Source organism: Anomaloglossus baeobatrachus, chromosome 5 (assembly GCF_048569485.1).
Source record: "Anomaloglossus baeobatrachus isolate aAnoBae1 chromosome 5, aAnoBae1.hap1, whole genome shotgun sequence".
Classification (NCBI taxonomy): Eukaryota; Metazoa; Chordata; class Amphibia; order Anura; family Aromobatidae; genus Anomaloglossus; species Anomaloglossus baeobatrachus.
In genome coordinates, this window is record NC_134357.1 from 450,690,911 (window position 1) to 450,718,237 (window position 27,327).

Here is a 27,327-nt window from a genome sequence, read left to right on the forward strand (position 1 = left end):
AATTATGTATGAGCAGGTTAAAAGAATTAAAGGAAATTTCCAAAATGTGGATCCCTAAATCACTGACACTGCCTGAGGATGCCAGAGAGAGGTAGAGAAGGGTTTTCATATGCCGCACCAATGATCATTGTTCATATAATATGATTAATGTATCTTTATTTTGCACAGGTCTACGCGTTTCAGGAGGCTCAGCTCCCTTCCTCAGGACCGTCAGGCACAAGAAAACATCAAATCTCTCTCTCTCTCTCTCTGTATATATATATATATATATATATATATATATATATATATATATATTATAGATTAATCATGTTATATGATACATTAATCATATTATATGAACAGTGATCATTGGAGCGGCATATGAAAACCCTTCTCTACCTCTCTCTGTTATCTGCCGCTTGGGTTGCTGCTGCCTTGGTCAAGTTTTACATGTGTTTACAGTATTGTGACTTTCACAACTCCATCTGGTGAGTATTATTGCTCCCTGACCTCCCCCCACATATATTGGGGTAAGACCCTATTTGTGCTTTCTTTCCACAGCTCTTCCCATACTGCCTGAGGATGCGACATTTACAGTCTGGATGAAGTGACCTATTTTTTTTCCCGTGGGACACTATCTGACATCAGAATGCGCTGATTTACATTTACGGACGAATCAAAGGAGAATTTCCATCGAACTTTATTATAGGTTTATTAGTGTACAAAAATATACAGTGTGAATGATTGTTCTCTGTCACCACCTGGTGGCCATTAGTGGTACTGCATTTATGGGCTAACTTTCATCTTTTCCATCACTATAAATACCGGCACCAATAGATCTTCACCGGATCATGAAGATTTAGAGATCGCCTCTGTTGTCAGACGGCCATCTGAACATATTTAGTCTGTTCAAAAATATTCATAGACCTAGGTAGGTTGTGTCTAATTTGCTGGAGGTCCCATTAAATTGTCTATGGGGCTAATGGAGTGCTGTACTTGGCTATCTCTATCATTCCCATAGACTGAATGGAGTGGCAGTTTGACTCTTTGATTGCTGTTCTACTCCCCTGTTCTTGTGATTGATAGCAGCAGGACTCCGCTATCACCCATCTTAAGGATCAGCGATAAATGTTGATTTTTTTTGGAAAACCCCTTTAAAACTTGGGTCATTATAATTGACAGAACTTTGATCTTCATCATCTTTATGTCCAGAAGTGGAGAAGAGTGGAGGTCTGCCAGCCTCTATCGGCCTCCTCACAGATGACGTGAGCACAGGCCCAATATATCATGACTGGCTTATTGCACTGGAGTAAAATGCTCCAAATTCATCATTGGCATGTGCTTCTTAATGAGTTTGGCACATAGTTCAGCTGCCGAGCACCATCGCAAGAAATGCACGCCAATCAGGGGCTAGCATACATCTCTGTTGTACTGTACCTTTGTGGGACAAATTATGATGAATTTGTCAGGCCTCATTTGGCTAAGCTTCATCTGCGAGCTCCAAGCACTTATCAAAAAGAAGTAGTGTTAAATGGAATCCGTCAGCAGGTTTTCTGAGAGCAGCATGATGTAGGCAGAGAGATCCTGATTCTAATGATGCATCACTTAGATTACTGGCTGCAGCCATTCTCACACAATCAGACTTTTTTAGATTTAGCCATGTAGCAGAGCTGTGTAAGCTGTCCTGCCCACACCAGGCTCTCTATAGAGATTGTACATAGACAATGAGGTGTCAATCAGAGGAGGGGCATGCCAGACTACCATGCGCGGGACTTTTTAGTCCGAGCAATGATAAGTCCTGCTTCTTAAACAAACATAGAAAATAAACAACAGATCGGACTACGACAATACAGGCATCCCTGAATTCTCTGTGTTAACCCTTGCAGCATGCTGTCTTCAGATTACATAGAAAAAAACTGCTGACAGATTCCCATTAAAATTGGCAAACTTTGAGTTGTGCAAACATTTTGATACCTTTCAACCTGTTTTACTCCAGAATTCTGCCGAAAAAACTACTCAATGAATCAGCCGCGTAGTCTAAAGACCGCATACACATTAGATGGCTGTCAGACGAACGATGCATCTGCTGATTGCTCAGCCGACGACTATCTCATTCTCCTCTCCCAGACACAGGAGCGCTCGTCCGGCAGAGAACGCTGCAACTAGTCAATGGCCCCATAGGCTCATATACCCGAATCCTGTTTTGGATGTAAACACCGAACAGAGCCACTGAACTGAAGGGCAAACTTTCCGTGAACCCGGCCTCAGGAGTCAGGCTCGTCTTTGGACCTCAAGGACGTTTTTTTGGGGTTTTTTTTCTGATAGGGAGGTGATTTTTACATAATATTAGGTTATGTAACAGATAACACTTCAATCTAAACCTCAAATTTATGTTGCACACCATGCTTTACACTGCTGCTCTGCTTATCCATTTTGATTCTCATGACAGCCAGCCATGACTGATAACAGAGAACAATAGATACATGATGATCACATTGGCTGTACACGGATTCTGCAGAGATGTATTGTCTTCATAGGTGAAGGCTGAGATCAGAGCACAGTGAACGGCTCCATATAGTCCGGATTCTCGGGCTTCGTAGTCCGGTGAGAGGACGGAGTCACTTGGAGATCAGTCATAATAATTACATATCCCTGAGAGAGAAGATAACGTGGTGAGCATCCATGAAGATGATGGAAGGAGGGTAAGAGCCGGGTATCTAAGCTCATTATGTGTGGTGCTGTCTGATGAGCCGATCATGGGTCATGTGGTCTAGCTTCTGTATCTAGTCTATTATGTGTGTGCTGAATTGTGTATCTAATTTTCAGATGTTATACTGTTAGAGGAGTATATGTATCTAAGCCTCTCATGTGTAATCCTGTGTACTAAGCTGCTGCATCTACATCAGTTGTGTGATACTGTTTGCTGAGCTCCTTTGCTCAAAACTATTGTGGTCAATTGACTGCTGAGATGGACTATCTAATACTATAATATGACATACTATCTGCTGAGCCTATTGTGTGATATTGTCTCCTGAACTGCTGTATCTAAGCTTATCATGTGTGATACCACCTGCTGAGCTGCTGTATCTAAGCTTATAATGTGTGAAACCACCCGCTGATCATTTGTATCTAAGCTTATCGTGTGATATTGTCTCCTGAACTGCTGTATCTGAGCTTATCATGTATGATACCACCTGCTGAGATGCTGTATTTAAACTTATCATGTGTGATACTGTCTGCTGAGCTGCTGTATCTAAGCTTGTCATGTGTGATACCACCTGCTGAGCTTCTCTAAGTCTATTATATGTGATACTGTTTGCTGAGCTGCTGTATCTAAACTTAGCATGTGTGATACTGTCTGTTGAGCTGCTGTTTTTAAGCCTATTGTGTGATATCGTCTCCTGAGCTACTGTATCTAAGCTTATCATGTATGATACCATCTGCTGAGCTGCTGTATCTAATCCTATCATTTGTGATAGTCTGCTTTGCCATTGTATGTAAGCCTATCATGTGATATTGTTTCCTGAGGTGCTGTATCTAAGCCTATCATGTGTGATACCATCTGCTGAGCTGCTGTATCTAAGTTTATTAGTTATGGTGCTGTCTGCTGAGCTGCTGTATCTAAGCCTATCATGTGTGATACCTTCTGCTGAGCTGCTGTATCTAAGTTTATTAGTTATGGTGCTGTCTGCTGAGCTGCTGTATCTAAGCCTATCATGTGTGATACCTTCTGCTGAGCTGCTGTATCTAAGCCTATCATGCGTGTTACCATCTGCTGAGCTGCTGTATCTAAGTTTATGTATGATTCTGTCTGCTGAGCTGCTGTATCTAAGTTTATTATGTATGATGCTGCCTGCTGAGCTGCTGTATCTAAGCCTATCATATACAATACTACTTTCTGCTGAGCGAGTGACTTGGTGGAGCAGACTTTACCTGCAGCACACGAACGATGGGGTCTTGGAGACGGACCAGAGGTGTTGGCAGTGGGAACATTTTCGCGAGTCGCTCTGTAGATAGATAATAGAGGTGAGAGACGCTGCAGTGTTCATCATAGGGGTTTATCACTAATAAATCCTCTGCCCTCGCAGAAAACTATTGGGGCCCACTGGACTAGGTCCTTTGTAGCCTAGATAGCGCATGGGTGGACACAAGATGACTGCGACTGATAAAACATTATAAGATAAAATGGGCTGCATAATGGATGTCTGAGGACCCTCTATGTCCCGCCGTAATGTTAAAAGACCCTTACCATTCAGAAACGGGGTCATTATTTTCAGGCCAAAGTTAAGCATTTTCTGCAGAGAGTCCATCTAATGGAAAAATACATGAAACATGGATCATATAAGGTTCAAACAGTGTATGAATGCACAGAAACAAATTTAAGGAAGCAGTGCTGCACTGTAAAGTATGATTCTGGGAGAGATCAGCCATCCAATGTAGGAGATCGACTCCAAGCAACATAACTAAGGTGAAGTCGCTGATAAGCTGAGCCCTATTGGAGCAGAACTAAAAACCTGCCGCCACTAAGGAATGGAAAAATAAAAAGTATATATACAGTATATAGTCTATACCCCACAAATGCATTTAATGGTAGGAATTTATAGACTATTTACACTCCTCATTATTGAAATTACAACACCGAGAAGGAACGTTGTGAAGTTAGGTAAATCACAGATCACACATCTGGACATTTTTGCTCAGCAATTTCTCAGGAAACTGCCAGCAGCGGATCTTGATGATTTGCCCAAGTGAATTCAGCGGCAGAACATTATTCAGATGACCATTAATAACCTCAGTGATAGCAGTGAAGGCTGTAACTGCTGGGATTTCTACGCATGGTGATCATACTCCATAATGAATAAATTGTGATGTTTTGAAAGTGTTGCCTCCATTGTTTTATCATTTGCAGATCATTAATGTGTCTCTCCATTCTGGGATTTCCAGAGTTTTATGTCTTTTATTTCTTGGTGTTTTAACTCCAGTGTTGAGGGGTGTACGTATTTAATCTATGTATATATATATGTTATATTGGCAAGTTTGCCGATCACCAGGGCTATGGATGGGATGAGGCGACCGCTCCAGGTGAGACTGCGGTTTATTGGCCATTATACACTGTTACAATCTAACATAATTATGAGTAGTAAACAGAACTTAAAGGGAACCTGTAATGTGAATAAAGTGCTATTAACCTGCAGATATGAGGTTAATCTGCAGGCTAATAGCGTTTAGCGTTTAGAACCTGCCTGACGCCAGCACATCAATACTCACTGCCGGGAGGAAAAAAACTTGAATCCTCCCAGCAATTGTTCTTATTTCAGCTATCACTCAGTATATATTGAGGGCAGCTGTAACCGCGCCCCTCGGACTGACTGACAGCTGCAGGGCAGTAGAGGAGGCTGTCAGTCAGTGCAGGGGTCACAGCCGCCGCTCTCCATACACAGAGCAGTGACTGAACACAATAAGTGAATGCGGAACGCTGCCCGGCATCACGGTTCAACGTGCAGGCACAGGGCAGGTTATAAGCTATTAACCCCTTCACCCCCAGGCGATTTTCCGTTTTTCGTTTTATCCTCCCCTTTTTCTGAGAGCTGTACCTTTTTTATTTTACCGTCACTCTTGCCATATGAAGGCTTGTTTTTTTTTTTGTGGGACGAGTTGTACTTTTCAATTAAGCCATAAGTTTTAAAATATAGTGTACTGAAAAACGGGATAAAAATTCAATTTTTTTGGGATATTTTATTCACCGTGTTTACTATATGGTAAAACTAATGTGTCGGTGTGATGCCTCAGTTCAGTACGAGTTCGTAGACCCCAAACATGTATACTTTTATCTAAGGGGTTAAAAAAGTTCAGAATTTTGTCCAAAAAAGAGTAGTGCTTTTCGCACCATTTTCTGTGACCCATAACATTCTCATTTTTCAGGATCTGGGACTCAGTGGTGTCTTACTTTCTTGTCTTGAGCTGATGTTATTAATTATACCATTTTTGCATAGATGTGTTGTTTTGATCGTCGATTATTGTATTTTAAAACAAATGTTGCGGCGACAAAAAATTGTAATGTTGATGTTTGGAATTTTTTTCTCGCCATGCCGTGTACCGATCAGATTAACTGATTTTATATTTTGATATTGGGCATTTCTAAATGCTGCGATACCAAATATGTGCATATTTTTTATGTTTTTAACTGTTTTATTTTCAATAGAGTGAATGGGGGGTGATGTGAACTTTTAGGCCGAGTCCACACGGGGATTTGTGAGAGTGCTCGCATGACACTCGGCTCATGCTTGCAGCACAGCGGGAGCCGAGTGTCATGCGACTGTGGTCCGATCGTGCGATCAGAGCACAGCTGCGGAGGGGAGGGCGGCGCTGCGGATGGGAGGGATTTATATCCCTATCTCCTCCGTTGCCGGCTGATGCGAAAATCGCGCTGCTCTTGTGTTACACTGGTGTAATACGAGTGCAATGCGATGTTTCTCTTCCCCCATAGACTTGTATGGGTGTGAGTGGAACAGGATCGCATTACACCCACAGCATGCTGCGACTGTTATCTTGGTCTAATTAGGGCTGAGAAAATAATTGCTCATGGGTGCTGCTCCATAGAGTAATATTGGTCCGAGTGGATTGCGATTTTTTTTTTTTTTTTTAATCGCATTCCACTCGCACCGTTTTTCTCGCTGAGTGTCCTAGGCCTTGGTTTTTTTTTATTTTTTCATACTTTTAAAAACTTTTTTCTTCACATATTTTATTTATTTTACTTGTCTCCCTAAGGGACTATAAGGATTAGCAGTCGGATCGTCTGTGCATTTCTGCTGATTAGAGCTGCACAATTCTGATCAGCAGAAATGCAGCGTTCCTGTGTGAGTCGTCACTTTATCGGCTCACACAAGAAATAAGTGATTGTCATCACATGACCTGCCGCTATTATGGCAACCATTGGCTCCCCATGATCACTTCACAGGGCCTCCAATGGCGGTGGGGAACAGCGCAATCCCCGCCGCAGCCATTTAAATCCTGCTGTCACATTTTCACAGTGTGACATAAGTGGCAAGCAGGCGAGTGAGGATCGCGGATCTACCCGTGTCTGTTAGCCTCGCGTGTCTGCTGTTCAAATCAGTGCAGGGATCACCGCTGGCTCACCACAGCAGCGGGGGTGATTACCGTGACATGACTGATGACTTACCAGTACGTCATTCGTCGCCTACAGATTAACCCCAAATCTGCAGGTTAATAGCGTTTTTTCATGTGACAGGTTTCCTTTAAAAAAGGCGATTATATCTGGTACTTTTCAATCAGGGTTGTTTTTGGCCACTTCTCAACTCTCTGCTTCAGCTTTGAATAATTTCATTCTGCAATGTCTATAAAACTTACATGGCACTGCAGGAACCTGGTATATGAGCAGGTTTATAGAAAAGTTTCCAAAACTATGATTTGTAAATCACTGTGATTGCCTGAGGATGCGACATTTACAGTCTGGATGAAGTGACCTGTTCACACGGTGCGGCAGAACACCGCGACTAATGGACACATGAGCTCCAATACTGCCAGAAACATTAAACACGGATGATACTGAGGTCGCCTTGACGTGGTTGGAGGCTTTTGCGTGTTTGATAAAAAAAAATTCTAACTGATTACCTTACCTTTTTAATGTTCACAGCAATATTGGCGCTCATGTGTCCATTAATCGCAGTGTGCCGCCGCACCGTGTCTGTATATTGGACTCAGAGCGGAGTTATGCTCCTGTACGCTATACATTTACAAATGAACCAAAGGAGAATTTCTATTAAACTTTATTATATTATGTTTTGAACCTTTTGTTTCATTCTTTTCCATCATTTGCATATCATTAACATATACTGTATACATCCAGTAATTTCCATCACTCCACAATTTCATTGAGTGGATACAAACTATATTACCAGTAATGACCAATAGGTGGCAGTCTTTCCATTGCCAGGAATTACTGCATTGCTGCAGAATGCAGGGATAGATACATAATGGCTCTCACCTTCACAGGACCAACATCAGAATGAACCAGTGTCAGCGAAAAACTAAGAAAAAAAGCGAGTTATCTGCCAGAAAATGAGACATCTGATCTTAGCCTTGTTTCTTTAGACAAGCAGTCTACAAGCTACAATCACTTTGTACATTCATTTCTTTTTTCTTGTACTGATCATATATACACATTGAATACACCTGCAGAATAGTGAGTGTGTGACGCCCCTGGACTAGTCAGGTCGTCACAGGGTACTGCACGCTCTTTACCTCTTAGCGCAGGACTCCCCCCCTCCATGGTTCTGGGTTCCCAACCTATAGTACTGTCTCCATCAGCATCGAAAATCCCAATCACACCTCACACCACACCCTGTCAGACACACCAGTGGGCTGCTGAGCTGGAATAGGGCCGCCCACCTAGGGGTCAGGCAGACTGGTGGGAGGTGACAGAGTAGTCGGCTCCAGGGGAGCAAAGAGAGTGGAGTGGTAGCCCTCGAGCAGCGAGGAGCTAGGGATTGTGTGGCTCCCGGGCAGTTAAATGTTAGGTTGCAGACGGTGGTCTGGGCCTAGAGGAGTCGGAGACCCAGTTGCGGGATATTGGGACTGGGTGCTTAGACCTAGTATTGGAGGACAGTCAGCAGCTGGAGTCTAATAGCCGATCCGGGACCGAAAGCACAGCGGGGTACTGGACCCTTGGTCGGGGAGTAGCTTCAAGCAACCCGGCAATTAACCTGCGGAGGATAGGGCCTTTATGGACTGTCCCCACGAAGCTCAGAGATCAGGGGCACTAGCGCAAGAGGGGGATAGGGCTTTCCAACCCATGCAGCCCACAGAAATCCCAAGCGTGAGCCCTTGAGAGCACAGCTCCACTACTAACAGTAGGGAGTGAGGCCCGGACAGTTCTAAGCCTACGGTCCACCTGAACACTTCTAATTTGTGCACGGAGGCAGGCTCCGGACCACCCAGCAGTACTATAGGGGACGAATACCCTGACGAACTCCCCCAAGAGGGCAGCGGCACCCAGAGACCTGGTTTACCTTGTTGTCAGAGTCTGCTTTTCATCACCGATGCCGTCTGAGTGAGTACATGGTCCTCCTCCACATCCAACAAGCCCTGCGCTCCCCTGTATCCCACTATCCAGAGTCCCGGGGCCTTCCCTACCCGTGGAGGGAAACGTCATCTGGCTGCCCCCATTCCATCTCCCCCAGGCACTCCCATCGGAAGCGGCGGTAATCCCCGTTAACGCACACCACGGGTGGCGTCACGGACTATCTTTCCCCTGTAAATAGGCCTCTTTTCATTTGCGTGGCTGCAAGCCCCCGGGTCCGGAGACCCTTGAGCCATGGCAACCCCCGTATCCAAGTGGTTCGACCGCTGCAGGGGCGGCACAAGTGCAGCTCTGAAGTATAATACAAGATGTAACTCAGTATCAGTACAGGCTAAGTGATGTGATGTACGGTATGTACACAGTAGCTCCACCAGCAGAATAGTGAGTGCAGCTCTGGAGTATAATACAAGATGTAACTCAGGATCAGAGTAGGATAAGTAATGTAATGTATGTACACAGTGACTGCACCAGCAGAATAGTGAGTGCAGCTCTGGAGTATAATACAGGATGTAACTCAGGATCAATACCAGATAATTAATGTGATATATATGTACACAGTGACTGCACCAGCAGAATAGTGAGTGCAGCTCTGGAGTATAATACAGGATGTAACTCAGGATCAATACCAGATAATTAATGTGATATATATGTACACAGTGACTCCACCAGCAGAATAGTGAGTGTAGCTCTGGAGTATAATACAGAATGTAACACAGGATCAGTACAGGATGAGTAATATAATGTATGTACACAGTGACTGCACCAGCAGAAGAGTGAGTGCAGCTCTGGAGTATAATACAGGATATAGCACAGAATCAGTACAGGATAAGTAATGTAATATATGTACATTGTGACTGCACCAGCAGAATAGTGAGTGCAGCTCTGGAGTATAATACAGGATATAACTCAGGATCAGTACAGGATAAGTAATGTAATTTATGTACACAGTGACTGCACCAACAGAATAGTGAGTGCAGCTCTGGAGTATTCTATACAATTTAATGGAGTTAATAACAGAATGACCTTTTAAAGGTATATTAATGTAGGCATATCCTTTCAGGATGTAGGTACAGGAAATTCCTAATGACATGTGGCTATTGGTTATATGGATTTTTGCCGACTTACTTCTTTATGGATATAGTTGCTCCCACTGTCTCCGCAGATAAGATTACATTAACAGCCGTCTCTGAGTCCTGTGCAGAGTATATTGGGATCATTACATGGATCATTGATGGGACCTATGTCATCTCGACGTACAGCAACTCACGGCCTGCATCTGGAAAACCGGGAACCGCGTCTGGTTCGGATACAAGACAAAGGCCTGGATATCTGCAGACATCTGCACTGTTAGAGAGTTTGGCTGGCAGCTGATGGACGGGGCTGATAGGGCAGAGACCTGGAGGACCACTGGCGGGGAGTCCGGGAAATGACTGGGAAGCTGCGGGTGAAGGGAAGACATCAGGAGGCGATCCTCTTGGCATTTACACAATTAAGTTTTGACATTAATGTTTTATGTATCAGGAGAATACTCTTACCTCTGGTGCAAACATGGTGAGACTCCTCACAGTCAGGCGCAGAGGAGATTGCTTCGGGATCTAAAAAGGCCAAAAATAATTCTTCTCATTGCATTGGACAATTCATGCCCAAAATAAATAATCACAGTCAATATCAGTCATTGATAGTCAAGATCCTACCGAGCTCATCACCCCGTCTGGGGGTATATTTGTCTAAGGGGTCTGGCTAAGAGTCTGACTCATTCAGGGGTCTTTCTGAGGACAATATTTAGGAGTCTAGTCTGGGTCTGTATTTTTCTAGGGGTCCTGTCTGGGTTCCAAAAATTTTAAGGGGTTCTGATCTGTGTCTAAATTTGCTTACGGGGGAGAAGTTATTCAAGGCGTCTGTGGTCTGATCCAGTTAGGGGTCTGGTTTGGGGTCTTTTTAGGAGCTCTAGTTTTGGGAGTGCATTTATTTAGGGGGTCTGTTTTATTTAGTGCATTTATATAGGGGTCTGTATTTGTTTAGGAGCTCTAGTTTAGGGAGTGTATTTATTTAGGGGTTCTGGTTTGGGGGATGTATTTGCTTAGGAGTCCTTCACTGGGGTCTGTGTTTGCTTGGGGGTCTGGTCTAGGGTTTGTATTTGTTCAGGAACTCTGGTTTGGGGAGTGCATTTATTTTGGGGGTCTGGTTTGGGGGTTGTATTTGTTTAGGAGCTCTAGTTTAGGGTGTGCATTTAATTAGGGGGTCTGGTTTGGGGTCTGTATTTGTTTAGGAGCTCCAGGTTAGGGAGTACATCTATTCTGGGGGGTCTGGTTTGGGGTTTGTATTTGCTTAGGAGCCCTGGTTTGGGCAGTGCATTTATTTAGGGAGTCTGGTTTGGGGGTTGTATTTGTTTAGGAGGTGTACTTTATGGAGTGCATTTATTTAGGGGGCCTGGTTTGGGTTTTGTATTTCCTTAGAAGTCCTTTACTAGGGTCTGTATTTGCTTGGGGTCTGGTCTGAGGTCTGGATTTGCTTAGGGGGTCTTGTTTGGTGTCTGTTTATTTAGGATACCTGCTTGAAGTCTGATTCAGTTAGGTGTCTAGTCTGGGGTTTTTATTTAAGAGCTCTGGTTTAGGGTCTGTGTTTATTTAAGTGATCTAGCCTGGGGTCTGTATTTATTTAGGGGGTCTGGTTTAGGATCTTTATTTATTTAAGTGATGTTGTCCAGGGTCTCTATTGGCGATTTGTATTTGCTTAATAGTTCTCAACTGTGGTCTGTATTTACTTGGGGGTCTGGTTTGGGGTCTGTATTGTGGTCTGGTCGACAATCTATATTTGCTTAGAAGATCTGGTCTGGGCTCTGTATTTATTTAGGGGGCTTGGCTTGAGTTTTATAGTTGCCTAAGAGTTCTGGTCTTGGATCTATATTTTTTAAATATTCTTGTCTTTAATGTATATGTATTAAGGGTGCAGGCCTGAAGTCTATATTAAGAGTCTGTATTTGCTTAGGGGGTCTGGTCTGGGGTTTGACTATTGGCTTAGAGGGTTTGGTCTTTCAGGAATTTGGACATCTGTTTCATAATATGAGGCACCTCTGCTCACCATGTCATCAGTGACGTTAATCTTTAGTACCCCCGCTTTATAGTGCACAAATCCAGCGGAGTTTGCCGTGAACTCGGACAATCCTAGGAGCAACATGCGGGAGTTGATATCCGGAAGGACAAGCTTTTCAGGAAGAAACGGTAGATCCAGTGCTGATACCGACCCTCAAATTCACCCTAGAGAGAAAGAAAAGTAATGATGGGGCCATATGTTCTCCCGCCACTGATCCATCCTTCATATCACTTACTTTCACCGAAAGATCAAAGCTCCTTTCTGTGATGAGTGGAGGACCCAGCAACAAGACCTCAAATATGGAGACCTGGTCCACTGATAAGGAAACTGCAGATACAAATGATGTGGAATTATATTGTATTATATACTGTACTGCTCTGTGTCAGTCTTCACTGTTCTTCTGCCATTCCATTCATAACCAGGAGGGAAGAATCCATAAGCTCTACATAGGAGTACATAGAAATATGGGCGGACACAAGAGGACATCCTCCCAAGAGGACAGAGACTGTATAGGTTGGTGTCATTGCAGACTGGTTACCTGGTAAGCTGCTCAAAATTTCCTCCACATTTTTAACTGCTTCTGAAAACGCGGGACAAATCTACAGGAAACAAAGAAGTCATGAAGAATTTCTCACCTACCCTGATCATGACGTGTCCATTCAAGTTCTTACCTGTGTGTGTAGAGCGTTGCGTATGGGTCCTATTATTGAGCCTTTAAACATGCTAAGTAGCCATCTGTGGATAGGTAGAGTTACAAGAAAAAGTAAGTGAACCACAGGGATTTACCCACATTCCTGCATTGATAACTTAAAGTGCACCAATCACCAGAATGTTCCTTTATAACCTAAAGCCAGTGCTATACTGGCACTATCATGCTGATTCTATACATACCTTTAGGTATCAGCTAGGATGTATAGGTTTTGAAACACAAGCAAGTAAAGTTTGTAATATGAGCAGCTTTATGACAGCAGCTGCCGATCAGCTAATAGTTGGGGTGGGTATTCATAGTGATTCCCACCCCCCTGCCTGTCCATGCTCCCCCTGTTATTTTTGCTAATTCTATTATAGAATCGTTTTACTAACTGACTAGAAGGACTTGGGCTGATGTCATACTCATGTGACCGGAAGGCGCGGGGCCTCAGCCAACAGAAAAATAATATTGCTTCCTGTTATCAGCTATGTTGGCTGAGGCACTGCCCCTTCTGGTGACATGGGTATGACATCAGCACAAGTCCTTTGTTGATTAAGCAATGGAAGTGGGAATTTTCCACGTGTCCCATATAGTGATTAACTGAATGCACATAATGATTTATTACAGAATACTTGCGAAATGTAAATACTTGTCTGCCATCATATACAAATAATTTATTCTGACTTTTTTGTCAATGGCTTACATGATTCTCTACTTGTGTAAATGGGCTCTTTGAGGACCTCAGAAAGTGTTAGGATATGTGCACACTAAAGAGTGCATTACACGCTGCGACATCGCTAACGATATATCGTCGGGGTCACGTCGTTAGTGACGCACATCCGACGCCGTTAGCGACATCGCAGCGTGTGACACCAAGGAGCGACGATCAACGAGCGCAAAAACTGCAAAAATCGTTGCTAGTTGACACGTCGCTCCTTTTCCAAATATCATTGCTGCTACAGGTACGATGTTGTTCGTCGTTCTTGCGGCAGCACATCGCTGTGTGTGACACCGCAGGAACGACGAACATCTCCTTACCTGCGTCCACCGGCAATGAGGAAGGAAGGAGGTGGGCGGGATATTCCACCCGCTCATCTCCACCCCTCCTCTGCTGTTGGACGGCTGCCGTGTGACATTGCTGTGACGCCACACGAACCGCCCCCTTAGAAAGGAGGCGGATCGCCGGTCAGAGCGTCGTCCAGGGAAGGTAAGTCCGTGTGACGGGTGTTAGCAATGTTGTGCGCCACGGGCAGCGATTTGCCCGTGCCGCGCAACCGTCGGGGAGCGGGTACGCTCACTAGTGATATCGGTACCGATATCTCAGCGTATAAAGTACCCTTAAGTCTTTTTCAGGCAGATTCTGGCAGGAAACCACCTGAAAAAGCTCTAAATCACTGCGAAACAGCATGAACATTGCATAAGTCAAAACAGCTGGCTGTGCAAATGTTCCATCTTTCATCACTTTTTTTAACAGCTTCAGGCTTCGAAAGGCGTAAAGTAGCTAAAAGATGTGACCAGACCATTCTTCAATATAATGTAGAAGTGCGGCACTCCAGCAAAATTAATGGTGCCTGGATAGGGTCCAACCTCTCTGTCAAAAAATCCAAAAAATCCAGCACTCATATACGGTTTGAAAATTAGAAGTAATCCTTTATTGGAACAATTCTTTATTGGAACAAACAGTTGTGTACATATAATATTTCGGTCAAATGACCTTCATCTGATTACACTGTGACAGAAAAAAGAAAAAAGAAAAAACTTATATGTAAATATGACCATTAGCATAAATAAACATACATGCATTAATCTCATAACATGTTTTATCTCAAAATAATTCAAAGACAGACTCTGATAATAGCTCAGAGTGTTGGGCCATATATATACATGTGTAAATGCATATATATATATATATATATATCCATATATAGAGAAAAGACAAGTAAATTTTTCAAAGAGAAAAGGCTGCATCACGGTCAGATCTGATTCATGCTTTAGAAATTGTCAAATACATATCCTATAAAATAAAGGGAAATGAGACATAAGTGAGGCATAATGCCAGACAGATAGGACACAGGCACCACGGACCCGGACGGGCAGTTGTTTAAACAAATAACCTAGCGATTCCTATCATTTCCATAACGTTGGTAAGTGCACTTATTTCCTTTATTTCCCTTGGCTTTTTTCTGGCCTTATGCTATTTATGACGGGAACCTCTGATTAAGTTCTTATGACATCCTCATCTTACTCGCACAGTACTCAGTTTCTATGACAGCTACTTATGTCTCATTTCCCTTTATTTTATAGGATATGTATTTGACAATTTGTAAAGCATGAATCAGATCCGTGACCGTGATGCAGCCTTTTCTCTTTGAAAAATTTACTTGTCTTTTCTCTATATATGGATATATATATATATATATATATATATATATATATATATATATATATATGCATTTACACATGTATATATATGGCCCAACACTCTGAGCTATTATCAGAGTCTGTCTTTGAATTATTTTGAGATAAAACATGTTATGAGATTAATGCATGTATGTTTATTTATGCTAATGGTCATATTTACATATAAGTTTTTTCTTTTTTCTTTTTTCTGTCACAGTGTAATCAGATGAAGGTCATTTGACCGAAATATTATATGTACACAACTGTTTGTTCCAATAAAGAATCAGACCATTCTTCAAGCGGCTTCCACTTGGAAGCACCCACTATGTTATATATAAAATAAAAAAAGAAAACAAAACTGCAGTAGCAAAAACGAAGCAAAAGACATCAAAGATGCTTCAGGAAAAACACCACCATATGCACATACCCTAAGGCTATGTTCCCACGATTAGTATGTATCCGTTGAGTTTTTGATGCTGCAGAATTTCTGCACCATCTCTGCACCTTAGTTGTTCGGTTTATGGTGAAATGATGTACTTTCCATTATGGCCCCAGCAATGCTTTTTGGGACCTTCATTAGTTTAGAAATTCTTCTGTAACCCATGCCTACAGTATTTTTGCAACAATAAGGTTGCAAAGGTCTTGACACAGGCTCACTGGTTTTACCCATTAGGAAAGGTTTCTTGTGTGACACGTTGGTAAGGAGACAAGTTTTTATGGACTATAAGTTGAATCAGCTGATATTATTTTTCACTAAGTGGCAGGATTGCTTTCTAATTTCTGATAGATTTCATCTGGTGTAATAACTTTCCATTTTTTTTGCACCTCTCTTTTGTCATGTGTTTACTACTTTTTCCCTATTAATTTCTCATTATTACACATAACTTAGTATGTGAACATTTATTGTTTAATTTCTTTGCCTGTGTGGATTGGATGGATCGTTACCAACATCTAGTGAGAATGTCATGTCAACAGCACCTTTAGAAATATATTTACTTGGAAAATTGGTGATGTGTTCAATACTTATTTCACACACAGTAAATTGATAGATCGATAGATAGATCGCTCACTGACCCAGCTCCTCCATGAAACCACAGGTTGACATCTCTAGCATTGGAGGAGCATCCAGCGTCCCATACAGCTCCATGTCCGTTATCGTCACTTGTGATCCCCAGAACTCCATTAAGAGTCAGACCTCGGACGCTGAGCTCCAGCCAGGTTGAAGCATAGCTGCGGAGAAGAATATCCAATTGTTCTGTCATTGGCTTCTTAGTTTTACCTTTGACATGACATCATAGTGCTGTCATGGTGGCCGTATATAGTAGCTTGTCATCCAAAATTTGCAAAAATGGGTATAATTAATAAAATTACTTTTTATAACAGAGAAGGATCTCAGCTAATATCTTTTCACCACCCCATATATATTATAGTTATTCCTTCCCGTGAACACTTACAAGAGGACTGTTCTGATTTGCAGGAGACCAGTCACATGGATTTGTCCATCATTTATAGAGACTGTAACTCCAGTGTCTGGGGAGAAGGAGATATCTGAAGAGGAAAGATCTACGTTCTGTATCTTTAAACTGCAGAGGAAGCAATGACATACAGAAGATTAAACGACATACAGAAGGTGAAGCGACATACAGAAGGTGAAGCGACATACAGAAGGTGAAGCGACATACAGAAGGTGAAGCGACATACAGGAGGTGAAGTGACATACAGAAGGTGAAGCGACATACAGAAGGTGAAGCGACGCATCTGTTCAGCTGTAATACTTGTTCTTTTCCATTCACATTCAGAATTCTGTTTTCTCTTAGTACTCAAACTGCAGGATTTGACACGTATTATCCATTGCTGTATTGTAAGATACTGTTTACACCTGGCAAATTAGTTTAGAAAAGTGACTACATCACTGGTGGGCTTCATGTCACTGACTTAGCACTTTTATTGTAACACATGGGCTGGTGTCACAGAGTTAGGTCCATCTCTGCAGCCAGGGATCATGACCTAAGGCTAGGATCAGCCCTGCATTAGGATATAGGAGCAGAAAAATAGGATTCATAGAAGTAACTGAACTGTCCCATGATGAACACCATCAGCACCCAAAGATTCCAGTGACTGTAATTGGCCAGCTGAATTTCTGCTGTCTGTAATTCTACAAAAATAAAAAATATAGCTAATGCAGTACAGTTGTTTATAATCTACTGCTCCCCCTAATCAACCACAAAGAAACCCTCCAATAGTTACATAAAGTTCTGGCTACCTGCAGTCACCACTAGGGGGAGCTTATTGTGTATATTAACACATAGGGGCACTTTGCACACTACGACATCGCAAGCCGATGCTTGCGATGCCGAGTGCGATAGTCCCCGCCCCCGTCGCAGCTGCAATATCATGGTGATAGCTGGTGTAGCGAACATTATCGCTACGGCAGCTTCACATGCACTTAACTGCCCTGCGACGTCGCTCTGGCTGGCGAACCACCTCCTTATTAAGGGGGTGGGTCGTGCGGCGTCATAGCGACGTCACACGGCAGGCGGCCAATAGAAGCAGAGGGGCGGAGCTGAGCGGGACGTAAACATCCCGCCCACCTCCATCCTTCCGCATAGCCGGCGTGAGCCGCAGGACGCAGGTAAGGAGATGCTCCTCGCTCCTGCGGCTTCTTACACAGCGATGTGTGCTGCCGCAGGAATGAGGAACAACATCGTAACATCAGTCCTTCCGAAATTATGGAAATGACCGACGCTACACCGATGATACGATTTGGACGTTTTTGCGCTCCTTAATCGTATCAAAAAGGATTTACACACTACGATATCGACTGCGACGCCGGATGTGCGTCACTTTCGATTTGACCCCACCGACATCCCAGCTGCGATGTCATATTGTGCAAAGTGCCCCATAGAGCTCAATAATAAGACATGTAGTGAGCTCCCTCTAGTGGTGGCTGCAATGAGACAGGATTTTATCATGTATAACAATATCTTTGCTGGGTATTTTGAGCAGAAAAAAAGCTACAACTACTAATAATATACATTGTCAATTTCATTAGCACTGACTGCTAGATCTTTAAAGGGGTATTGCCATCTACAAGAGCCTATCCTAATATATAGTAGGTGTAATAGTAATAATATTAGCAAATACCTCCAATTAACAATGTAGTGTAATTCTCCTGATACAGCCATGTCTCTTATATCACGTGCAGGACATTCATATAGTGACAGTTAGTTACTCGTGGCCGTAATCATGAATACCTAACCTGCAATGCCCTGCACATGAGGTATGGGAGAATCATATAACAGCTGAGGAAAAGAAGAACTAAATCTCTCCATCTTCTCCATTGTCTGTGTTGGCGTATGTTGTACTGCACTCGGATGTCAACAGAGTGCAGTCCGATGACTTCTACACACCCACAGGCTTGTGTGGGTGCGTGTCATCCAATTATCAAATACAATCACATCATGCTCCCCCATAGTATAACACCGGTCTGAGTGCTATCTGATAAAACATTGGATAGCATCCGACTGTGTTAGACGCTCATGTTAGTGAGCCCTACGAATGAGTGATTTCTCACCAGAACTTACTTTGAGACATAATAGGAAATCCGACCAAGAACAGCAACTGAGACAGAGCCTCTTACATCGGGGATTTTAATGGTTTCGAGTCTCTTGTGCATCTCCTCTAACCCCACCTGCCAACCTGTGGAGCAAAAATAGTACAAGAATTGCCATAAAACGCATTGCTTTTGTTGCCTTTTGTGCTCGAAAGATACGAGGCCATATTTGGCTGCCCATTAGTACAACACACATGGATTCTAAGTCAGCAATATCTAACTACATTTACGCCTTTCCCAACTGGGCGATTTTACTTCTTTGCACTTTTGTTTTTTTCTCCTCTTGTTTCAAGAGCCAAAACTTTTAATTTTGCAGTCAACTCAGGTGGATGAGTTCGATCAGACAAGTGTATTATAGGAAGGTGTGCCGCCATATGTTGAGTTCGGATAGCGCCCAATGTAATTAAACACGGCTGCCTGGATGATAGATTTTACATATGGATTGGGTGTCCGTGTGAAAAAAAAATAGCATTATGCAGTAGTTTCTTCCATATTCCCTGGATGAGATTCGCCTATTCAAGTCTATGGGTGGGCAAAAAAATGGGGTCATCCAATTTTTACCGCTACATTGCGATTTTTGACATATTGTATTAAAATGTATTTAGTTGTATACATGTTATTTACTGCTGATGTAGAAAAACAGATGGAGGTTAGTCCAGATAGTGGCATTTCAAGTTAGATTTTTAGTCTACCTGCCCAGACACGGATGTTTTTAACATAGATAGTGGCATTTTGGTTAGGTACCCGGAATATTGAGATTTACCTTGCCGTTGGTTTCTGGGCTTACATGCATTGGCCAATTCATAAACTAAAAATCTCATTTTTTCATATAGCAGTAATGCAGTACCAGAGTTCCCTTATACATTGATGGCATTTAGTGTGCGGCTATATCCATTTTGTATTTGCTATGTTTTTTTCAGCTGGCACCTATACACACTTGTAGGATGTGCGGGTCAGTTTTTTTAAATATTTGTAGAAAAACAGATGTCACACGGATATAAAAAACGTACACAAGGATAACAATGCAGATAAAAATCAAATGATTTATCATACACTAGTCCTAACTTGTAGTTTTTTATTTTGCCTTACAATGTACTGAAAAATCTAATATATAAAGCTGAGTGTATGTACAGTCATATGAAAAAGTTTGGGCACCCCTATTAATGTTAACCTTTTTTCTTTATAACAATTCAAATAGGAGAACAACTTGCAAGTGGCCACCTTAAATACCTTTTCTCATGATTGGATACACCTGCCTATGAAGTTCAAAGCTCAATGAGGTTACAAAACCAATATAGTGCTTTAGTAAGTCAGTAAGTCTAAGTTCACATTTCCGTTGATTTGTATCAGTCACATGCGTCGCTTGACGCATGTGACTGATGCGCTGTTCAACGCTGTACAACGGATTACAAAGAACAGAATTCTTTGTCGGATTCCGTTGTGTGCGGGGGGCGGAGTTCGGGGGCAGAGCCGAGCGGGGGGCGGGGCCAGGCGCTGAGGATGTCAGTGGAAGTGCTGCGGTCTGCATGGCTGGGGACAGGTGAGTGTATCTGTGAGTGAGTGAGTGTGTGTATGTGCATGTATGTATGTATGTATGTATGTATGTGTGTGCACATGCAAAGTGCGGGAGGGGGCGGAGCCGAGCGGGGGGCGGGGCCAGGCGCTGAGGATGTTAGTAGAAGTGCTGCGGTCTGCATGGCTGGGGACAGGTGAGTGTATGTGTGAGTGAGTGAGTGTATGTATGTATGTATGTATGTGTGTGTGTGCACATGCAAAGTGCGGGAGGGGGCGGAGCCGAGCAGGGGGCGGGGCCAGACGAGGGTGTCAGTGGCAGTGCTTGTCTGCATGGCTGGGGACAGGTGTGTGTGTGTGTACATACATGTGCGGAGTGCGGGAGGGGGCGGGGCCGAGCGGGGAAGTGTCGGCCTCCCTGCACACGTAACCAGCCTAAATATCGGGTAACAGCAAAGCACCCGATGTTTACCTTGGTTACCCGATATTTACCTTGGTTACGGGCCTACACCGCTTAGCGCTGGCTCCTTGCACCGTAACCAGGGTAAATATCGGGTAACCAACCAAAGCTGGTGACGTGTGCAGGGAGCCAGAGAGCATGCGCAGCGAAATCCGACGGATCTCGCTGCTCAAAAAACGTTACATGCTGCGTTCCCCCCGCCCGGCGGTCAGTCGTTCCACGACTGATCAGTCGGGCGGAGGGTGCAACGCAGCATCATCAGTCACAATCCGCTGCTCATACAAGTCTATGGGAGCAGCGGAATCCGCTAAACGGATTCCACTGTTTACAAGAGCAGCGGATTGTGACTGATAGATTTTAGCGGAAATGTGAACTTAGCCTAAAAAGTAGTTAGGAGTGTTCAAATCAAGAAATTGATAAGGGTGCCCATACTTTTCCATCGGTCAAATTTTGTTTAAATACGGATTGCACATTTTCTGTTAGTACACTAAACCTCATTTCAATCCAGAAATATTACTCAGTCCATCAGTTATTAGATATATAAAACTGAAATGGCTGTTGCAAAAACCCAAATTGTTATAAAGAAAAAAGGTTAACATTAATAGGGGTGCCCAAACTTTTTCATATGACTGTATGTATAAGTATGTATATGTGTGTATGTCCGCTAACGGAATTCGCACCATCGCATTTACAATCACAAAATTTTGAACAGATACTCCACTTGACTCGGGGAACCTCACAGACTATGTTTTGAGGCGAAAATTTAACCCCGCGCTTTAGTTATTCACCAAAAAACCTGCTTACATTAAAGTCAGTGGATCTGGGAACGGATCTATTATTATAGACTCCTATTATGGACAGAGAAAGAGACACACAGATACAAAGAGACGCACACAGTCACAAACACAGAGACACGCAGAAAGAGACACAGACACAAAGAAAGACACATACCAAAAAACACACACAGAAAGACACATACACACACAGAAAGAGACATAGACAGAAAGAGACACATATACAGAAAGAGACATATGGAGTAAGAGACACACACAGAAAGAGACACACACACAGACACACAGAAAGAGAGACACACACAGAAGCTGTTTGGATATTTGAGGTAATCCATTGGCTGTTTTGACAGTTACCCTGGATATTTATCAGGTGGCCTATAGCAACCAATCACAGCTCTGCTTCTATTTTGTTAGAGGTCAAAGAGCTCTGATTGGTTGCTATAGGCAACGAAGGACATTGTTAGTATAGGACAGCTTATGTGTGAGTTAATATGATTTTGATGGTGATCTTTAGCCAACACTGTTGTGGAGACTGATGTAAGTCACATGACCTTACCTGTATACTAATTGTGTGGGGTTTTATGAGGCAATATATTGGCTGCTAGCCTGAATATTTATTAGGTCGCCTATAGCTTCTATTACTTGCTTCCTGTTTAGTTTGTGACATTTATGTGCAAAATAATTTTCAGTGTTAATGCATTTTATTTTGTTAGAGTTAAGAATAGTTAGTTACTATCCATGCAACACCAGGTAATACAGCTAATCTAATATATAAAGCTGAGTGTATGTGTGTATGTATGCATGTATGTGTGTGTGTGTGTGTGTGTGTGTGTGTGTGTGTGTGTGTGTGTGTGTGTGTATGTCTGCTAAAGGAATCCGCACCGTCGCATTTACAATCACAAAATTTTGCACAGACACCCCATGTGACTCAGGGAACGTCATAGACTATTTTTGACAAGAAAATTTAACCCCGCGCTTTACAGTTACTCTCCAAAAAATATGCCTCCATTAAAGTGAATGGAGCTGCGAGCTAAAGGCTATTAATAGGAGCAATGATTGGTTACTATAGGAACAAAGGAGAAGCATATGTGTGAGGTAATATCATGTCAGTGGAGAGACGGATAGAGAGAGAGACAGACTGAAAGACAGACAGGCAGGCACAGACATAGAAAGAGGCACACAGGGAAAGAGACAGAGACAAACAGAGACAGAAAGGGAAAAAGAAGCCAGACAGACAGAAAGAGACAGAAAGAAATACACAGGAGGAAAGAGACAGACAGAGGCAGACAGGGAAAGAGACAGAGAGACAGACAAGGAAAGAGACAGATGGGAAAGAGACAGAGAGACGGGGAAAGAGTCAGACTGGGGAAAGAGTCAGACTGGGGAAAGAGTCAGACTGGGGAAAGAGTCAGACTGGGGAAAGAGTCAGACGGGGAAAGAGACATACCTGGAAAGAGTCAGACATCAAAAGAGACAGACGGGGAAAGAGACAGATGGGCAAAGAGACAGACAGACACAGAGAAGGAGAGAGATAGACACAGAGATAGAGAGAGAGACACACACACACACACACACACACACAGATAGAGACAGACAGACACAGAGAGACAGACAGACACAGAGACACAAAGATAGAGAGAGACTAATACAGAGACAGACAGAAAGATAGACACAGACAGACACACAGAGACAGACAAGGAAAGAGACAGACAGGGAAAGAGACAGACAGAGAGACAGACTGAGACACAGACAGACAGAGACTGTGAGAGAGAAAGAGGGACAGTTACTATCCCGGGCAACGCCCGGGTACTACAGCTAGTCTAATAAATAAAGCTGAGTGTATGTATGTATGTCCGCCAAAGGAATCAGCACCGTTGCATTTACAATCACAAAATTTTGCACAGACACCCCATATGACTCAGGGAATGTCATAAACTATGTTTTGACAGGAAAATGTAACCCCGCGCTTTACAGTTACTCTCCAAAAAACCTCCATTAAAGTGAATGGAGCTGCTATATATATATATGTGTGTGTGTAATATAGCAGCTGTGAGTGGTTGCTATAGGAACAAAGGACATTCATAGTATAAGAAGCTTATGTGTGAGGTAATATGATGTCAGTGGGGAGACAGACACAGACTGAGAGACAGACAGACAGAGACAGACAGGCACAGACAGAGAAAGAGGCACACAGGGAAGGAGATAGAGACAAACAGAGACAGATAGGAAATAAAAGCCAGACAGACAGAAAGACACAGACAGAAAGACACACGGGGAAAAAGCCAGACAGAGACAGACAGGGAAAGAGACAGAGACAGACAGAGGCAGACAGGGAAAGAGACAGAGACAGACAGAGATAGACAGGGAAAAAAAGAGAGAGAAAGAGACAGACAAAGGCAGACATGGAAAAAAAGGCAGACAGACAGGGAAAGAGACAGAGGCAGACAGTGAAAGAGACAGAGGCAGACAGGGAAACAGACAGACAGACAGACAGGGAAAGAGACAGAGACAAGCAGACAGGGAAATAGACAGAGACAAACAGACAGAGAGATAGAGAAATAGACAGACAGGGAAAGAGACACAGACAAACAGACACACAGAGACAGACACACAGAGTGATAGAGAGAGACAGACAGAGAGATTGCTACAAAGACAGACAGTTAGACACTGACAGAGACAGACATACCCACTGACAGAGACAGACACAGACAGACAGACAGACATACAGACAGACACACAGATAGACAGACAGAGAGAGACAGACAAAGATACAGAGACAGACAGGGAAATAGATAGACAGAGAGACAGACAGAGAGAGACAGACAAAGACATACAGAGACAGACAGGGAAGGACAGACAGACAAGGAAAGAGATAGACAGAGAGAGACAGACAAAGACATACAGAGACAGACAGGGAAAGACAGACAGACAGAAGGAGACAGAAAAAGAGACAGACAAACACTGACAGACCAAGAGACAGACAGACAGAGAGAGACAGAAGCAGACAAGGAAAGAGACAGACAGACAGAGACAGACAGAAGCAGACAGGGAAAGAGACAGACAGAGATAGAGAGACAGACAGACAGAGACTGGGAGAGAGACAGAGAAACAGTTACTATCCCGGGCAGCGCCGGGTGCTACAGGTAGTTCGAAATAAAATTCCAAATATGGTGAAATGGTGAAAGAACCGCAGTGCTCGTCCGGGACGGAAGTATGCTCTAATTTCTGTTATTATATGCTGCACATTGGGGGCATTTAAAAGGGGTTGTCCCAGGAGCTACATACCATTGTTGCAATAGGGGCCCAAGAGTAAAGGGGGGCCACTTTCACCTCCAGAGCAGGTGGAACTGTGCATTATGAGTTATTGGGCTGTAAAGGGCCCATATATTACTCTTGCACAGGGGCCCTCTTCTGTTTGTGCCACAGTAGACAACCCCTTTATGACAAAAAATAAGTTGCGTCCTTAAATAGTTATTAGCAGTTTCTTGCCATGCACTCACCATACTGCAGTCCTTTTAGGGTCAGTCGGCCCTTTATGCCAGGATCATCGGCTTTGGTCTCAGAAACAATTAAACCAAAAGTAACAAGGATCAGACTGAGCTCCATTATCTGAAAGTGAGAAATATACAGCTATACAGCAGACATCACACCATGTAGACGACTTTATATTCCATTTCTTCTTTTCTTGCTGTCAGTGAATGATACATCCAGAAACTGATCTATTATCATTCACAGCTGAGGGTTTGTTACAACTGTATCCAGTCTAGACAATCCTCTGTGAGAGAAACATATCAGCCGCAGAAATGTCTCCAACCATGATAGTTGTTACAATGTATCAGTGCAAGAAACATATATTAGACAGAGGATTGTTCAGACTGGTTACAATTGTAACAATTCGAAAGCTATAAGATGTCCTCAGTCCGAGGGGGCTACAGAAAATCCACTTTGAATAACTTGATCCAACAGGTTGGAGATAAACCTGTTGCCACCTTTTACATCCTCCTGAACCGTGCTGTACATATCTGCCATCTATTCCATTTTTCCTTCTCTATTATTTGTATAGCACCGACATTCTGTAGAGTACACAAGTTGTGTTAACTAAATCCCTGTCACATTGGTGGCTCACAAACTAATATTCCTGGCAACACACCCAGCTATCAGTGAATTATTCTTTAGGGAAGAAAATGGGAATACCCAGGGGAACAACCTTAATACTTGATAAAAAGAGGACAAAAAAACTTGTAGAGTAATAAACAGTCAGAGGAAAATAAACTGATCTTGCATTACATCTGATAACTGGGCCTCTAATACACTTCTTTACCACCTCACCGATTCTGTGACCCTTGCATTCTAAAGCCGACATCGTCACATTCATATCTCCGAAACACTTCTCTTGTGCTGCAGCTGTATTCTTGAATGCTCTCCCTTGGCAGTCACACTTAAGTCATATACAGTCAATCTGCCCCTGATCCAGTCTTCTTTTTAGTAGTTTTTGCTGGTAATATCTGCAGAAACTGAGATGGTTTACAATATCCTTGTGCCATACATTGACTCTGGCAGCAACAATCAGGAAAAGTCTCTAGCAAGCGCTTCATAGAGATTATGGTTAGCGCTGACAAACTAAGTAGTAATGGTTAAGAGACGTTGACGCTACTAGGTTAATTCAGTGTATTGTCAGGGTGTCAGTAGAAAGTAAAAGGTATCCATACGTTGTCAGAGATTGTCAGGAGTTGTCCAGGTTTGTCAGAAGTTGTCAGAAATTGTGAAGAGTTGTCAGGAGTAGTCAGAGAACACTAACCTGGTGACTGCACCCTCTGAGATCTCCGTCTGGTCTGTACTAGGTGTTATAGACTCTTATCTGGTGGAACAAATACACTAAAAATGAAAGAAGGAACTGCACGAGGGAGGAGCCGCAGCACAAAAGTACTGAAAAAAGTCCCAAACGTGATCACAATCAGCGCTGACACACAGGAAGGAGAACACAGGTGACCGTCCAAAATAAACCAGTTATTCACACTCTGCTGCGAACATATATAGTGTATCTAGAGGAAACAACTAAAGAATGAGGGCCTGATCCCGTCCAGACCAAAGTCCTGACAAAAGTGTCCAGGATTCAGGGAGACCTGAGGTTCTCCAGCTACATAAGAAATGTCCTGCATGACACGTGGTGAATCAAAATCCATAATGTGTGATACTATTTGTTGTATCTAAGCCTATTATATACAATAATGTGTGCTGAAATGCTACATCTAAGCTTGCCGTGTATGATACCTTGTGCAATACTGTGTGCGGCGCTCATAATCAGCTGTATCTAAGCATATCATATATGATACTGTCAGCAGAACCCCTCTACAGTATGTATATTGACTCCTAGGTGGTTTTAGTATCTTAAAGAGAAGTGACCATCACTAAAAACACTTTTGTGGTTTTTTTTCCCATATTACAATCCTTCATAAAAATAAAAATATACATTTTTCAGTTTTCACACTGGTCACTGGAGCTTTATTAGATTAATACTCCTGTTTCAGGAAACAATATATGTACATGGCCGCAATGAACAGACTCTTATAAGAGTTGGTGCAAATCATTCGCAAGATCCAGTCCACTGGCCACGGCAGTAATTTATGGCTGCTGGACATGAGCCGCTTACCTGATGAAATCTGTGACTCTTCTTTTAAAAAGTCA

General features: G+C 42.9%; 1 protein-coding gene across 1 annotated transcript; it reads right to left on the minus strand.

Annotated features, from left to right (window-relative positions):
• Positions 1-481: 481 nt before the first annotated feature.
• Positions 482-26,501, minus strand: LOC142310304 (bactericidal permeability-increasing protein-like). The gene is given in 17 exon segments (XM_075347816.1): positions 482-2,634; positions 3,916-3,989; positions 4,232-4,292; positions 7,988-8,030; positions 10,208-10,275; positions 10,350-10,520; positions 10,618-10,677; positions 12,164-12,309; positions 12,312-12,339; positions 12,411-12,502; positions 12,714-12,774; positions 12,847-12,910; positions 16,341-16,496; positions 16,721-16,849; positions 18,851-18,965; positions 25,143-25,251; positions 26,441-26,501. Coding segments are annotated over 16 exon segments (1,476 nt in total). The 5' UTR covers positions 25,249-25,251; positions 26,441-26,501; the 3' UTR covers positions 482-2,532.
• Positions 26,502-27,327: the final 826 nt, after the last annotated feature.